Source organism: Coccinella septempunctata, chromosome 8, assembly GCF_907165205.1.
Source record: "Coccinella septempunctata chromosome 8, icCocSept1.1, whole genome shotgun sequence".
NCBI classification, from domain to species: Eukaryota; Metazoa; Arthropoda; class Insecta; order Coleoptera; family Coccinellidae; genus Coccinella; species Coccinella septempunctata.
This window is the reverse complement of record NC_058196.1, coordinates 18,313,788-18,330,163: the sequence shown is the minus strand read 5'-3', so window position 1 is coordinate 18,330,163 and position 16,376 is coordinate 18,313,788. Positions and strand designations below refer to the sequence as shown.

Below are 16,376 nucleotides of genomic sequence, written 5' to 3'. Positions count from 1 at the left end.
AAATAAACATCTGAGGTGGGGATAAATCGAAGTCGAGCCCTCCATGATCTGTGTGGTACGTTTTAATATATACGTAAAATATATTTTGATGAAAAAAAAAATTTTCTAAATATTGAATCATCTCAACGAAGAGGTGAGAATTATTCAAGATTGAAGATAGTATCTAGACTATTTTTATTGCCAAATAACCAAGTTTTTCTTATGGGACACACATCCGTACGGTCACGTATGGTCACGTGACTAAAATATCCTCCTGCTCTCGGATGCTATTGCCGAACGCGGTAGGGAAAATTTTATTTCCTGCTTTTCTGCGCTTGTGATTTCGGTTTCACTTTTCACTCTATGGTTAGACTCAGTAGTTCTCAGTCTCACAGATTACAGAGTAGATGGTAGTTCTGAAGTACTATTTTCTGGTTTTAGCTGGTTTGGTGCAGCGCTCGTCAGTTATTTCTCATCTCACTCTTTCCTTTCCCCACTGGGTTTAGTGTGACAGGACAGGGTCGCGCCATTTGTAAGTCAAAAACCTCAAATTGGGTACACGTTTATATTAATTACTCACAGTAATACCCATAAAACGAATTAAACATGTCAAACGAAGAGACTTCGGCTGATCGTAACGTTGAAATATGGAAAATAAAGAAGCTTATAAAGAGTTTAGAACAAGCAAGGGGGTAGGTTATCAAATTGACCGTTCTTAAAACATATGCTTTTACCACCACATCTCTTTCAAGGAATGGAACGAGTATGATTTCCCTCATCATTCCGCCCAAGGATCAAATATCACGTATTAGCAAAATGTTGGCCGATGAATTTGGCACTGCCTCCAACATTAAGTCGAGAGTGAACAGGTTGTCTGTGCTAGGTGCAATCACTTCGGTACAACATCGACTGAAGCTCTATACAAAGGGTAAATCGAAAGCTTTTATTTGAACTTACCTGTAACTTTCCGTTACTGTAAGAAATGAAAAAAATGTGCATTGGTGTTCTATTTACTGGGGCAAAATCTAACACAGATAATTCAGTTAAAGTATTATCATTTATCAGAAAATTAATGAACCTTATAGTTTAAATGACACAAATTTTTATGATTTGAATTGAATCGTGATAATAAAAGTTTTAATACATCCAAAACAGGAGAAATAATCTTGTAGGAAACATCAAATTCTCTAGGAGGTAGTAGACTATATAGGAAGGGATCAATGTTTACACTATTTGCAAACATATCCATTTCCATCTTCTGAATGAATCTATCATGTGAGACCAGTCCATATGGTTGAATCATAAAATCAAATGTTACATATCGATGTCTATGCATGGCCGTTATAAATTATTGTAATAATATTGCGGTAGGATTTGAAATACCTTGTGGTGCATGGTACTGATGGGTTTTATTATAAATATTAAAGAATTTGAAAATTGATGCCCACTGCAATGTTACAAATATTTATGACGCTCTGTATTAGGAATGAACTATATAATAATATCAAAAATGCTGCAGAGAATGTTTTGGATTATTTTCCTTCTTTTTTTAAGTGCCTCCAAATGGATTGGTAATATACTGTGGAACTATAGTAACAGATGAGGGCAAAGAAAAAAAGGTTAATATCGATTTCGAACCTTTCAAACCAATCAATACCTCCCTTTATTTGTGCGACAATAAATTCCATACCGAAGCCCTAACTGCTCTTTTAGCTGATGACAACAAATTTGGTTTTATTGTAATGGATGGTAATGGAGCTCTTTTTGGAACTCTACAAGGTAAGCGACTTAGTATCTATTGAGAAGCAATTCTAATCACATTTTATGACCACAGGTAACACTAGAGAAGTGCTGCACAAGTTCACTGTGGACCTTCCGAAGAAACATGGAAGAGGAGGTCAGTCGGCTCTGCGTTTTGCACGTCTCCGTATGGAAAAACGTCATAATTATGTTAGGAAAGTAGCTGAAGTTGCCACTCAATTGTTTATTACTAATGACAAGCCAAATATAGCAGGTCTGATATTGGCTGGTAGTGCGGATTTTAAGACTGAATTATCCCAGTCTGACATGTTTGATCCGGTAAGTTTTTGTTTTGTTTGTTTCAATATGTAGGTTTCAAGAAGCTAATAAAAAAATCTCTGCTGTCCAGGAATTGAGATCTACTGGACATGAATTAATGAAAATAGATATAAATATTCAAATTATGATCTTCCTAGATTTTTCCTTTGAGCAACCAAATTTAAGTGTTGAGAATTGACTTTATCTCTCATTCATTACTTCTAATCTTGATTCCTTATTCATAACATTCAAAAACATGAATGAAAAAAAAAATCCACCAACTTATGTTTCATCTTCAGAGGTTGCAAGTGAAAGTCATCAAGTTGGTTGACGTGTCTTATGGAGGCGAAAATGGATTCAACCAGGCTATCGAGCTGGCCGCCGAATCTTTGCAAAACGTTAAATTCATCCAGGAAAAGAAGCTTATAGGAAGATACTTCGACGAGATCAGCCAGGACACCGGCAAATACTGTTTTGGAGTTGAAGATACACTCAGAGGTCTCGAACTGGGTGCAGTGGAAACGTTGATTTGTTGGGAAAATTTGGACATCCAACGATACGTTCTGAAGAACCACACCTCTGGTAGCGAGACAATATTGCATTTGACCCCCGAGCAGGAGAAGGACAAGTCTCACTTCACTGACAAAGAAGTAAGTATTCACACACAAAATATAAAATTTCCTTTTTTTGACTTTAGCGACCACCTTGGATTTTTGTCTTTGATTTTTTCATCAATTTCAATGAATTCGAATGTTAGCACTAAGAGAACTCGATGAGTTAACGTTTTCAGTTAGTTTATTCTAAAAAATGTGGGGAATTTTTCAATTTTCGATGAAAATATAAATAATGGTTTTGAGGTTGGGTTAGTTTAGGTTGGGACAGTGAAAAATCATATTTGTACATGAAAATATCATTTTCAAATATTAATTAAATGCATAACCGATTGGATTTAGTTATTCAAGCACTGATCAGAGAAAATATTACAATTCGACTGATTTATACCAAATAATCGCAATTTTCATAAGAACTAAAACTAAAAAATCATATCTCCCAAACTACAAGTCCCCCGAAGTTGAGACATGTACCAATCGATTTTTCATACAACACCTTATCTAAGAAAAAATGAAGTCAAAATTGGAGCCAAAGGTGTGTCTGCTGCAATTTTTGCCCTCTCTTTCCTGCCTTATTCATTGCTTGATTTTGGCTGTTTCTCGTAATTCCAGACCAGATAGAAAAAAAATGTTAATAGGACTCTTGATCTTCGTGAAAACTTCTCATTAAAAATCGTTAATATTCGTTTGTTTTTTCAAATATGACCAAATTTCGACTTTTTGTCTATTTCGAAAATATATTTTTATCCACTCGAGAATTACTGACATCCCAGTAGGCCTTGAAAGCCCAGCCCTAATGGTAAGTTACGTCAGTAAGGTCGGAACAGAGCAAATATATCAGCATTCTATATTAATACAATAATTTTCTCAATTTGTTCTATTGATCCAAGAATATAAAGAGTACAAAATTTAAAATATCTTCTGTCAGTGCATAGACTTATACATATTCATAGAATGTATTCTATGCTCAAAGTACATATTTAATTCTTAGAACATAGAACATGTTCTATGTTCTAAGATTTAATTGGTCCATGGATCAGTGTTTATTCCAATACCAACCTGAATTCCGCAAGTCAAAATCTTTTTATGCTCATACCAACTTAAATTCGATTTTTCACAGCTTCCTGAGATAGAATAATAATTCTTGAATGGAGTATATGCATTATGTTTTCACTAAGCAAATTTTCAATTTTTTGGTACCATAGAGTTAATTAAAAATGTGATTCTTACTCAAAATAACCAAGGAAATTTTCAAATTACATGTAAAAATCGAGTTTTTGAACAAACTGAGGAACGCTCTTATCTTCTAAAATATTTGATGATTCGAAAAACCTGACAGTATAATATTCTATATATTAAATTGATCTCCCTTCTCTCAGTCTTGAAACTGTAATACATCTAGGTTGTTTAAGTGCCTAATGAAAAACATAAAACATGATGCATTTGCATTGTAAGCCATGTTTTTTCTACACATGCTTTTTTTTCAGAGTGGCGTAGAATTAGAATTAGTTGAATGCCAGCCGCTGTTGGAATGGCTGGCAAATAACTACAAGAATTTTGGTGCTACTTTAGAAATAATCACGGATAAGTCTCAAGAAGGATCGCAATTTGTTCGAGGTTTTGGAGGAATAGGCGGTGAGTATCCAGCTTTGAAAATATGCTTTTGAGTTATCCAGGTTTTTAATTATCTGTTGATGATTTCATGAGATGTTATGGTTACCTGCTTATATGGGGTTTCCTGATCAACAACATTTTTTTTGCTTGACGTTTCTTTGCAAATTCACTTATGTGTTATAAATTTTCTTATCGTTGTGATTAACAAACTTACTAACACTAATCCTATTTGTCCTATTTGTGCTGCTCGGATGAAAATACTAAAGGTATTCTACGCTACAAAGTTGATTTCCAATCTCTTCAGGCAGATGAGCCTCTAGATGATGTTGACCTTGATGATTATTAAAAAGGTCCACATATATCCTAGAGGTTTAATAAAAAAGGTATACACCATATAATAAATGTGTTCTCGTAGTTTGCTTGTGGATTTTTCCTTTATTTTATTCTAATTTGTGGTCTTTTGGCGTTTTATTTAGTAATTGGTTTTTTGTACTTTATGTCATAATTAGTAACTGGAATATTATCAAAATTCGTTTGATGGGATTCCCTTTTGGTTTGGTGTTTTTTTTTATGGAATGTGATGGATTTAATTGTATCAATATGTGTGAGATATTCTTACCTGCAACCGTATTTTAGTAACGATGTTTGTTTAGAAGTGAAATATTTTGTTTGAGGTAGAAATAATCGTTCGATTTAAAATACTTTTGAAATCAGTGCCAAATGTTTATGTCCGGTTTTTTCATCTAAACAGATTCCCACTCAAAAGACATTTCAACCTGGAATTCGTACGTTTATTGAGATCGAAGTGTCTGCATCTGTAAATAAAACGAATTATTTGTGTTTTTCGATGAGAAATTAGATGGATTCAAGTGATGATATTGATGTGAGAATTGAAGATTCGCGGTGAACTACAGCCCCCTTTTCAAATTATAACTGTTATTTTCAAGCGTCTACTGTAGAATCTTGTCCTGAATAGGCTCCTGGTTGAGCTGGCTAGGGTTGGGTTCGTTGTTGTGGCCTATGCGGAAACCTTGTCCTACTGATCAGAGGTAAGGTATTCAGTGTCATCTTCGATCTGATGCAGAATGCTCTGTGTATGATTGAACGATGGTGCTTAAAGAATGAACTCTCGGTTAATCCTGGTAAAACGGAGATGGTTCTACTAGGAGGAGGAAGCCCCACAACATCAAGCTTCCTAGCTTGTTAGGGATTGGGCTCACCCTATCCGAGCAAGTCCGATATCTCGATGTGACCCCGGACTACAAACTACTGTGGACCGAACACATTGAGGCAAGGCTAATGTAATTTTTTGGTCTTCTCGAAGAGTACTTGATAAGGGATAGGGCTTCAAATGACACATTATGCACTGGTTGTACACTGTAGTGGTGAGGCCTATACTTACCTACACTTGGACTGGGAAGAACTTCAGCAGCACCATTATGTCAGAGGATCGCATGCCTAACCATCACAGGCGCTCTGAGATCCACCCCTACGGCACCCATGGAGTGTGCTGTGTTCAAGCGCGGATCCAGGAGGGGGGGGGGTCATGGGGGTCATGACCCCCCCCCTGGACTGGAAGAACCCTCAAATCTTGTGTTTTATAAAAAAATGTTTCAATTGAGAAAATTGAATTGAATTTGAGTGTTCGTAAACATTTATTCTGTTTTTTGTTTTTTTTTAGTTGCTCATCATAATTAAGTGAATATTGAAGGGTAATTGGTTCCAATAATGAAAAATATCTTAATTTTGGAAGAATAATTTGTCCATTTCAAGCTAAGTTCCAATTCACTGATTAGTATTGACTAATTTAGGTGTTTGAAGAACTATTCCTCTTGGGGGTGCTGATTTGTCTCCAAAAAATCTATTGGCGGGTATGTAATCCACCTGACCGTGACCCCCCCCCCCTTTCTCGAGAGCTGGATCCGCTACTGGCTGTGTTTACCTCATTGTTACAGAGGTGGCTATAAAAACTCGTAGGGTTTGGGAACAGGGACAATGGCGCGATAGAGGACTGTTCAGGGGGCACGCAAGGGCTCTCAAGATGGTGAAGGATGCCAACGCATCCCTTCTCCATAGAGTAGACCGCGAGGGCACCAGCTTCTACTTCGCCCAACCCTACAGTGTAATTGTTCTTGGCAGAAACCTATGGTCTACATCAAACAGGCTTCTTGTGAGTAAAGGTTCCACTTGGTTCACCGATGGCTCTGTGATGTCCACAGGGACTGGAGTGGGAATTGTTTCAATCTGTCCATCCCCCTAGGGAAGGATTGTTCCATAGTGCAGGCTGAACTGTATGCTGTTCTGGACTGTGCACTAGAGAATATCCGCAGAGGGAACTCCGGTAAACACATCTCTATTTATTGCGACAGTCAGACCCTGAAATCTCTTTCTGCGGAGAGGGTCAACCCACACCTAGTAGAGGAATGCAGGGAGGCTCTACTTTAATAGATGGCTGGACAGGAAATTTTCCTCTGAATGAGCATGAGAAGTGGTCTCAGGAAGTCGAGGCTTCTCATTGAGAGACCGTCCTTTGTACCCGAGGTCAAAAAACTCTTGACTCTTGAGAGGAAACAGCCGAGTCTAGTGAAGCAGTGGACTGGCTATTTGTTTAATGAACACTTAAATAGAATGAGACTGACTGGTCGTTTCCTGTGCCTCTGGTGCAGGAGCACTGATGAAACGGTTGAACATATTTTGTTCATCTATAGCAACCTCGAAGAGTTAAGAATGGATGACACCTAGGAAACACAACACTCACCATTCCTATGGTGAAAGGGAATCCTCTCTGTCGACTTGTGGCGTTTTTGTCAGCTTGTCTCAGGGTTTGAGTCTCTCCAACTACAAGCGGATGAACAATGGGTCACTAGGCCTCAGTTCAGCCCAGTGGGGCATCGCACATAGAAGAAGAATAAGCGTCTTTCAGTCATTATACATAGGGTACTCTAACGATTTGTCAAAATCAGATGACCGTTCATTGCAGTGGGGCACACAAAGCTTTTTAGTATCAGTGTAAAGAGGCATTTATTAGAAATTTATAGTCTAATCACTCTGATCTAACGTAGGGAAGAACTTTTTTTCCAAAGACATTCACAAAACACAATATTCGACCAAAACAGCATGCGAATCAATGGAAGGAAAAGCTTGTGTGCCCCACGACAGTGAACGCTGTCGACGATTTTGACAATTCGTTAGAGTTCCTTATATTATGTATTTTCAACATCTTTGTACCTTTACAAAATCTTCAATGCTCCTTTTCCATTTCACCATTTGGCAACAACGACTATAGAAAATATGTAGATAATAAAAGACAACAGATTGTTAACGTTGATTAGATAAACGAAACGATTCTTGAAAATCGCCCTCACTTTGGTAAACAAGAAATAATCTCATTCTTTGACATATTCAAGTGTCCAAAGTGAATTCGAAACATTGATGTCTTTTTAAATGTTCTTGTATCTGAACCGTAACTGATAGAGAGTTTCTTTGAAATTACCGGCATTGAAAACTTTTTTACTTATGTCCACGAAAAGACAATTCTTTGTTACGTTTTGTTAAATTACGTAAATCAAGTGGCTCATCATTTTTTGGTTCTTTTTAACATCATCATTATATAATTTCAATGACATTGCAGACTGCATTTTCATAGGCCTAGTGCTCATTTCTCGTTTTCTCAAACTCGGAAAACTACTCATATGCTCCTTCAAGATCTTGTTTTTTAATATCAGAGAATACATTTTTCGAACCGGAATAAAACCCTGTTAAACCCACGTATTATTTCTGGTCTTTCCAAGAAGTAAACATGCTCAACAAAATAAATAAACCTTGTTCGAAATCGGTACCGCACAAGCACTGGCGATTGTCATACCAATGGGCCGTATTTTTTATCAGATTTTAGGCGGTTTAGCTTTGGCATCGGCCCAGTTGTGACAATATTATATTTCGGGAAAAAGGAGTTCCCAGTAAGGAACAAATAATATCATGCATGGGTTTCATTTACAGACAACTCTTCCTAATTACCAACTGAACTAGGACGATTCTATAGGTACACTTATCGACTTATGGATGATCTTCTAAACTAAACCAACGATGACTTTCGGTCATTCACAAATATACAGAATAATCGCAACACGCTACAAGAGTACTCACAAAGAAAATGCTCAATAATTTCGTCCTTCCCCTTTGAAGCCTACAGAGTGTTTCGTTGATGACGTTTGTTTTTGGGGAACGCGTCTAGCCTTGGCTGCCTTCACCGGGAATTCAGTGAGGGCAGCATGAAAGATATTATAGAACTGCAGCTATCAAGGTTTCTCTAGAATTGAGAGCCAGCACTTCTGGCTATAAGGTTGAAGGCAAGATAAGTGGATTTGCATACTGTTGAGCCTTCAGAGGATATTATTGCTCTCTGGTATGCTCATGTAGTACCTTCTTCCATTTACATGGAATGAAATTGCATGCTAGGCTGAATCTGAAAAGGCTTATCAGGAAGTGTATCAAGCAATCCAAGCCCTGTTGAGCCATAGCCATGAAGATTTCATCATCATCTGCAGCTTTGCTTACCAAGCTTGGAGTAACGAATTTTTTTACAAGTGTCCAGATTTCTTTGCTGATTCCCATGTGATTTGGGAAGTGGGTGGAAGCCATCATCTTAAGAGTATCTTAATTATCATACCACGTGACTTTTCAGATGCGGTGAAAGGAAATAATTGAACTATTTGATGTTGATATTCACACAAAAAAAGAGAATTCTAATTTTAAGATTCGTTCCACTGGTTTAACTGTTCATCTTTATTTCATTATTTTTGGTGGAAAATGCTTGAAATGGATGAGTAATCGTTGCGAAGCCTTATTTTTTTATTTTTCGGAGAAATGTGAAAAATAATTTTCTTCTCCATTTCCATTTCCGAATGTAATATGATTGGCTTTGTCCAATGAACTACTTTTTTCATCAAATATCCTTGAAAAACACATATCAATAGAAGGTCTTTAGCAGGAGGAGAAAGTCATTAATTTGAATTTGAATGTGGTGTAATTGCTTCTTAAGGGTTTCTATCCCAGCGACCGTATAATAGCCGTCTTTTGACAGACCTATGGAGGGTACCCTCTATAGAGTGCCCAAACGTCGAAGGCGTTCTGCAGAAGTTCGCTAATTACTCTCTCCTTGGTCTCTCTGATCGTTGCTGCTGTTTCTTCCCTCTATCCCCCCTTTCGGGCCTTGTTAGCAGCCTTGGTGGAGTTCTTGCCCTGCAGCCCTTGGCTGCCCGATGGAGATTCCAGCAGAGAAAACAGAAGTCTCGATCTCCTCACTCTGGGCATTCGTCGCTTAGTAATCATTTTGTACTTTGACTTTCATGATTTTTAAAAATAAGTATAAACTTACCAATTTAACAACAACAAAAAAAAGTTTTTGAGCGTGAACAAGCTCAATGATATTAATAATTATGAATTAAAGAAAAAACTTCGAAGTATTAACCAACCAGGCTAACCCCAATCGGTCATTTGGCCCTAATTTGCGTCTAGAGCACAGTAAATAAATCTTACGTTTTTGTCATTAGAGAGTTGTTATAATTGACGCATGCTCATTCGTCAGTGGTTAACGTTAACGTTACCATCAGCTTTGCGGCCTACCTAATCTAAACCTAAACCATTAATGTTCCGCCAGTTTCTATCACGAGTTTTAGATTTTCGATATTTAATGTAATTTTTGAGTTTTTGATGTTTTCTCTCGACTCGAACCAGAGTTGTTAATAATTCCATTACCTGACTTGAACCAAAGTTTCGTAAAATGACTTTGATAATGGCTTAACCGCCGAAACATGTCAGCCTGTATGAAATAAACTTGGGAGTTCAGAATATATAGTGTATAAGATTATTTCTTCCCTCCTATGAATTTGCACTATGGGTTTTAAAGATTTAATAGAATATATTACGTTGACAACACAAACTCTAAGAAATTGTTCGGTTTTGTGCGAGTTTCAGTTGGCGCTACTGATCGGCAGCCGTCCCTAACGTCATGTCATACTTTAGTAGGTTAGTTGTGATTCAATCATTTATGAAGGTCCTATACATGAATCTAATGTCAGGCCGACTTTATGTCTGTTTATAAATATTGATGTGTATGTTTTTGTTTGCAATGTTTCAAATATAATTATAGATAATATTAATTAGTAATTTTCTTTACAGGTTTGCTAAGGTACAAGGTAGACTTCCAAAGTTTGCAGTTAGACGATGAGGGAAATGGTGAACTCTTTGATTTAGACGAATATTAAACTTCTAAGGCGGCATCTAAGAACTTAGTCCGATTTTTACTCGAAGAACAGGTTGAACGTATAAGTTACAGTTATGATACAAATATCTACTTCAGCAGTCAAATTCTTGGATTTTTATGATTGTACATGGTACTCGGCGCCCCCTCTCTTGTAAACTACATTTTTCATTCCAGTCGAGACAGTTATATAATTGTGGTAATTTTATCGATATAGTTCTGTGCTGAAACTTCCAAGTTATTAAAACCGTTCAGGGATTTTACAGCATGGAGTTGCACTAGCTCAACTTCATCAAGAATACCCAAAATGGCTAGAAGTTATATATGCAACGAAAGGTGCTCGGTCAGATGTCAGGTATCCTTTGTGTTAAAAGAAATTATTTTAGGTGCAATTGATTAGGGTTTTATGGGTACTTGGAATTTGATTGTTCTCTATTAAGAGTTATCTACAGGTTACGGGGCGTTAGAAAAGTGAGAGCATATCTTATTAATGAACAGTCTTGTTCATAGTGTTAGTAATTTTTCTATTTATATGCTCAGAGTTACGAACATATGTTTCCATTCCCATGACAAGATGGACATTCTCACGCCCCGTAACCGTACTTTGGGTATTCTTGACGATTCAAGACGATATAATTGAAGCAGCCTGTATATAGACGTTTAATGGTTTTTGTATAATGTCGAATGGAAATGTATGTCAACTCAATTGATTCGAAATTAAAAATTGTTTCTAGATATGGTACATTATTACAACCTGTATCCCCCTCTATCTCTTTCCACAGCAATATTTTATTGAGGTATATTTGGTCCTATCGCCATATTTTGGTCCAAACAATCTGCCCTTAGCCTATGTCCCAATAGTTATGAATCACCCTGTATTAGAAAAATAAAAAAAATTATATATTATTATTATATTATAGAGTCAACCTAACTTGAATACGCTTGAATCCTTTTCTCGCATTTGATTTATGATTTGCCATTTTTTACATAGCGCTACATTCGTTTTCAGAATAATTTGAAATGTTTATGTACAGAATGATAAAGAAGAAGAAGAAAAATGCTGATGACTCTTTGGTTAAGTCAAAAATTCAAATTCCTCTTTGGTTATGTTATGTCTGTTATCTTATCTGATCAATTTTGAATTTCTTTTTTCTTTAGAGAATGCCGAGTGCAGAAGAATTTTGAGAGTGAGTTATTAAATTTTGTATTGAGTTTTTATTATGGCTGATAGAAAGTGTTTAATATGTGGGGCTTCCGAGTCAGAAGTTCAGAAATTATTTTGCTTTCCATACAACCCCGAGAAGTAAGAAAAATTGTTTATTCAAACCAAGATCATGTGAGAAAATGTATATATTCTTTCGCAGGAATCAGCTGTGGATGCAAACTCTGGGTTTGAAAGGATTTTCTGTTAGTAAACATCACAGAATTTGCAATAACCATTTCCCAAGAGAAGCTTTCACAAATTCAAGTTTACAGAAACTCAATAGAAATGCTATTCCCATAGCTTGGGTAATCCCTTCTTCTGCAGGTATTAATTTTGTTTCTAAAATTACTATTTTCGTCCAACGTAGCTTATTATCATATTCATATATTACAATGCTTACTCTATTTCAGAAGGGACATAGCTACATGGGGAGTTTTGAATTACTATAGAACATCGGTTCAAAGGATTTGAGGCAACCATACAAAGATTTCAAGTAATATTTCCTTTCGACTCTGAAAAGGTGCTGTGATACTGAGCTAGTTGGTTTAGCAGAAAATCTAACCAAATTTTATTCTTCGGGCCTTTCGGACTGTCTTCACCAAGAAATAGTTTCATGTAGGCACACATTCAGAGATTAAATTGATGGAGACGTTTGCATGTATGACTTGGCAAAACTTATTATTTTTGTTCATTGAAAATACAACTGCAAGAAAATAAGATTCGAAGGAAATAATTTCTTAATTTGCTAATCACAAAGCAACAACAGTTTATTTTACCAGTTTCATTTATCATATTTTTAATTCCCATTCTGTTATATACTTTATTCTGTTTATTTGTATTAAATTTTATTTATGAATTAACCAAAGCTTTATGTAATAAAGTTATGATTTTATTTTAATTTTTCACCTAATTATTATAAATTTCCTTGTTCTCTAGTTCTTGACCTTTGTCCAGACCGAATCTCTAAATTTAAATTCACTCGACTAACACCCCCTCATTGAGAACTCAAAAATAATGGAGAGGAAGGGCCTAGTGATATGGTTTGCACCAAGGCCGAACCAAAATTGCTGAGTCCTTGTGTTTCAGCAAATGCATTGGAAAGCATGTCTTCCTTAATTGATGAGGAACATCCTGGTACATCAGGTATTTCCACATTCCTATCATCAGGTATTATATTCATTCCTATAATCTATCAATTTAGTTCATATGGTTGCATGTTATCTTCCATTCCCTTATAAAATACAATTCTAATTGTTTTTCAACTAGTTCTAGCTGATGAGGCACACTGAGAGAGCTGATTTAATGGCAATTTCAAAAGCATATCATATCTTAGGTAAAAATAAACGATTTATGAGTTATTGGGATAGTTATGAAAAAAATTGTGAAAATGCGAGGCCACACTTTTTGATTATTTCTGCTTTTTTCTGAAAAATTTAAGAGGTTCAGTTTCATGTTGAAAATATACTTCAATAAAACACTCCATACAAACATGTGTAATATAAAATATATAAATATGTACTGTAATATTTAAAAATGTACATGAAACAGAAAAAATATTGGGAAAACAATCTTCACCCTTCATTCAATTAAAATTACTCACTGGACTTAATAGACTAGAATTGGCCATAATAAACATAAAAAATTTTTACAAAAATAATATCTTGCTAATATTAGTTAACCTCTTTGCTCATATTTTGATCTGAATAATGAACAATAACAGGAGAAGACGGTACACTGGGTAAATTCAGTTCTAAAGTTTTCATGGCTTCAATCAAACTTTCATCATTGTCTCTGCTAGGACTGCCCTTATTGTCATTATTAAATTTATCATTTTCCATTAGGTCCTCCAATTCTCTCTCCAGGTCTTCATCTTCATTGTCCAGTAGCGATCTTCCTAAGGCACTTTCCATATCTGATTGTATTTCTAACATCTGTAATACAGATTTACAATTAGTTATACTAAAAGCTATAATAATTTCCACTGATTTAAAAACAAACTGACTTGTTCATTTACCTCTGCTACTTTTAACATTGTATCATCTATTGCATCTGTGTTGACTCCTTTGTTGAGAGTTCCTTCGAAGGCTCCTAAAGCCTTCTTGTAAGAATCCAATACTTCTTCACTAAGAGTCATATCTTGTAGTTTATTCCATAAAGTATGTAAATTATAAAGTGTTTCTGCTTTCTTATTTATTCGTAACTCAATCTCATGTTTCTTTTTCAAACTTGCTTTTGCCTACAAAAATGAAAATATTTAATGAGGAAAATAACATCTAGGTAGTTTCAAGCAATTGAAACATTTTTAGTCAATTAATATTGGAACTTGGTTGAAAAATGATATTGGGGAATATTTACCAACTGTTTTTGGCCTTTAACTATAAAGGCTTTAGCTTCATCCTTACACTTATTAGCACTTTCTGTTAGAAATTCAATATTTTTTTCTAAAGCCTTTTCATTGGCTTTCAGGGTATGTATGCCTAAATCCACCTCTGATATTGGTTCATAATGTTTAGGATCGCAAATTTTTATCAGTAAATTCTCAGATTTAATAGAGCTTTCCTCAGTTTCTAGCATGTCAATTTTATTCCGGTTATATAAACTCACAAACAAGATCTCAAAATCTCTTTGCTTGTTAACATCAATGTTCCTTTCTTGTATGAGTTCCGCCAAGCTCATCACCTCATTTTTGTGAATAATGGATAATTCTTTAAGAAGTAAATCCGCTTCATGATGTATGACATCCAAAGGTACATATTCCAATTTATTCAGATCAGGAGAAATTATAAAATTTTTCATTTTGTTCAATGACCATGTAAACGGCACAGAAATGAGAGATTTTTTTGCCCACTCAATCCATGTTTTGGGCTTCTTCTCGATAAAAATTACTAATGGTTCGATCTCTTTATTTTGCAGCATATTCTCCAATACCTCTTCCAAGCAACTTGGTGTTCTTCCATTATCTTGAAATGCAACCTTCAACGACTCTAATGAGAAGCAAAAAACCTTATTTGAAGAACAATATAAATTTATGAGCTGCTTCCATGACGTGATTTTGAAATTCCAGTCAATAGGATTTACCGTTTTCGATCTTAAAGGAGCATACAATACATTTTTTCGAGCAACGTCTTTGAAGAACTCTGGTAATTTTTCTTCTGGAATGGGAGTCATTCTGTTTCTATTTGAAAACCTATGTTGAAAACATAACCTAATTTTTATAAACAAAACAATCATAGATTGTCATATGTCATAAATTTCAGGTCGGGAAAGGTTGCGTTCACAAACTTAAGCTGCATTCACAATCAATTCGCGGGCCGAAGTGCACTTCGGCACGAAATTTACCATTCGCAATAATCTTGGAACCAAATACTCAAATGAATCAAAAATGTAACTGATCAAAACATAAGCATCAGCATCATCTATAGCCGGCACGAAATTCCTTGCCGAAGTGATAGTTTGCGACTTGCAAGAAATTTTGTCTTGAATTTCATTGTGAATGGTAACGGAGAACGCCATCTGCTAAGCTTCCGTGCCGAAGTACACTTCGGCCTGTGAATTGATTGTGAATGTAGCTTTACTCAGAGCAAGCTCTGATTACCCGAAGCGTTCACAAACGTACTTTTAGTTCCTCAGAGTATGCTCTCTGAGCATGACCATACTCATACTCTACTCTCGGAGTAAGTTTATGAACACACCCAAAACAACGCATTGCCGGCGGTGGGAAAATGTTCTCAGCTCTGTTTTCTGCTCCCAACGGGTTTGCACGCCAGCCAGTAAATTGTATACCCAGCAGTGGTAGAACTAAATGGGGCAAAGGAGTTTAAATTGAGGTTTCCAGTTAAAAGTACAGAGCAAAGATTATAGAGTCTCTATAATCTTTGGTACAGAGTGCTGTTGAAATAAAACACCCCTTATCTGGAATCAATGGAAGAGCGGCTTTCCACTGAACAGGGGTGATTATTTTGAAGATGTTAACTACACAAAATTGAAGGCCCCTTTAAAGGCTAAAATGGTGGATTCGGCCCGTCGCGCGAAGGACAGGTCTTTGATGTTTTTCTATATTTTCTGGGGAGAAAATTTAAATGAAACTCTGGTGAAATTTAACGAATAAATCTATTGCAGAAATTTGAATACTTCTTTACAAGCATGTATTTGGTCGATGACGACCAAAATAAAATCTCAACTACTTTCACACATGCAAAGTACGCAAAGCAATAAACATCAAAATTCCGTCAATAAAATCTTGGATTAAAATTATCTTTTCTCAATTGCACAACAACAATAAGAATATGATCAAAAATCAGATGAATTTTAGAGGAGCTTTCAGGACTCTGGACAAACAAAAATTGGAACCTTCTACCTTTTTCTGCGACCAGCGACCGTCGTTCGCCTGGGGTTGCTGGTAAACTTTTCGATCACCAGACTTTCCTCGCACAGTACGGCGAATTCTTTACACTCAACCGCACTTCCCGCACTTTTCCGTCGTCAACGATTAACGCTCTTCGTTTCGACTCTATACGAAATTCCCAAAATCCTATATCCGATCTATACCACAAATAAAAACAATGTTACGCCCTGAACTGACTTTAACCACGGTACTAATTCTCTTACACTATTCCCCGAATAGCTTGTACCCGTCTCCCTTTTTGAG

General features: G+C 36.0%; 2 protein-coding genes across 2 annotated transcripts; one reads left to right on the top strand and one right to left on the bottom strand.

Moving 5' to 3' along the window:
* The first annotated feature begins 450 nt into the window (after window positions 1-450).
* Window positions 451-11,259, top strand: LOC123318641 (eukaryotic peptide chain release factor subunit 1). The gene is made up of 7 exons (XM_044905315.1): window positions 451-671; window positions 732-907; window positions 1,534-1,758; window positions 1,814-2,058; window positions 2,337-2,687; window positions 4,136-4,283; window positions 10,443-11,259. The coding sequence occupies exons 1-7, from the start codon at window positions 586-588 to the stop codon at window positions 10,526-10,528; spliced, it is 1,317 nt and encodes a 438-aa protein (XP_044761250.1). The 5' UTR covers window positions 451-585; the 3' UTR covers window positions 10,529-11,259.
* A 1,968-nt stretch (window positions 11,260-13,227) lies between these two features.
* On the bottom strand, window positions 13,228-14,949 carry LOC123319137 (charged multivesicular body protein 7). The gene is made up of 3 exons (XM_044905990.1): window positions 14,084-14,949; window positions 13,743-13,964; window positions 13,228-13,659 (listed from the first exon to the last, which is right to left on the bottom strand). Exons 1-3 carry the CDS (start codon window positions 14,894-14,896, stop codon window positions 13,399-13,401), a joined length of 1,296 nt encoding a protein of 431 aa, XP_044761925.1. The 5' UTR covers window positions 14,897-14,949; the 3' UTR covers window positions 13,228-13,398.
* Window positions 14,950-16,376: the final 1,427 nt, after the last annotated feature.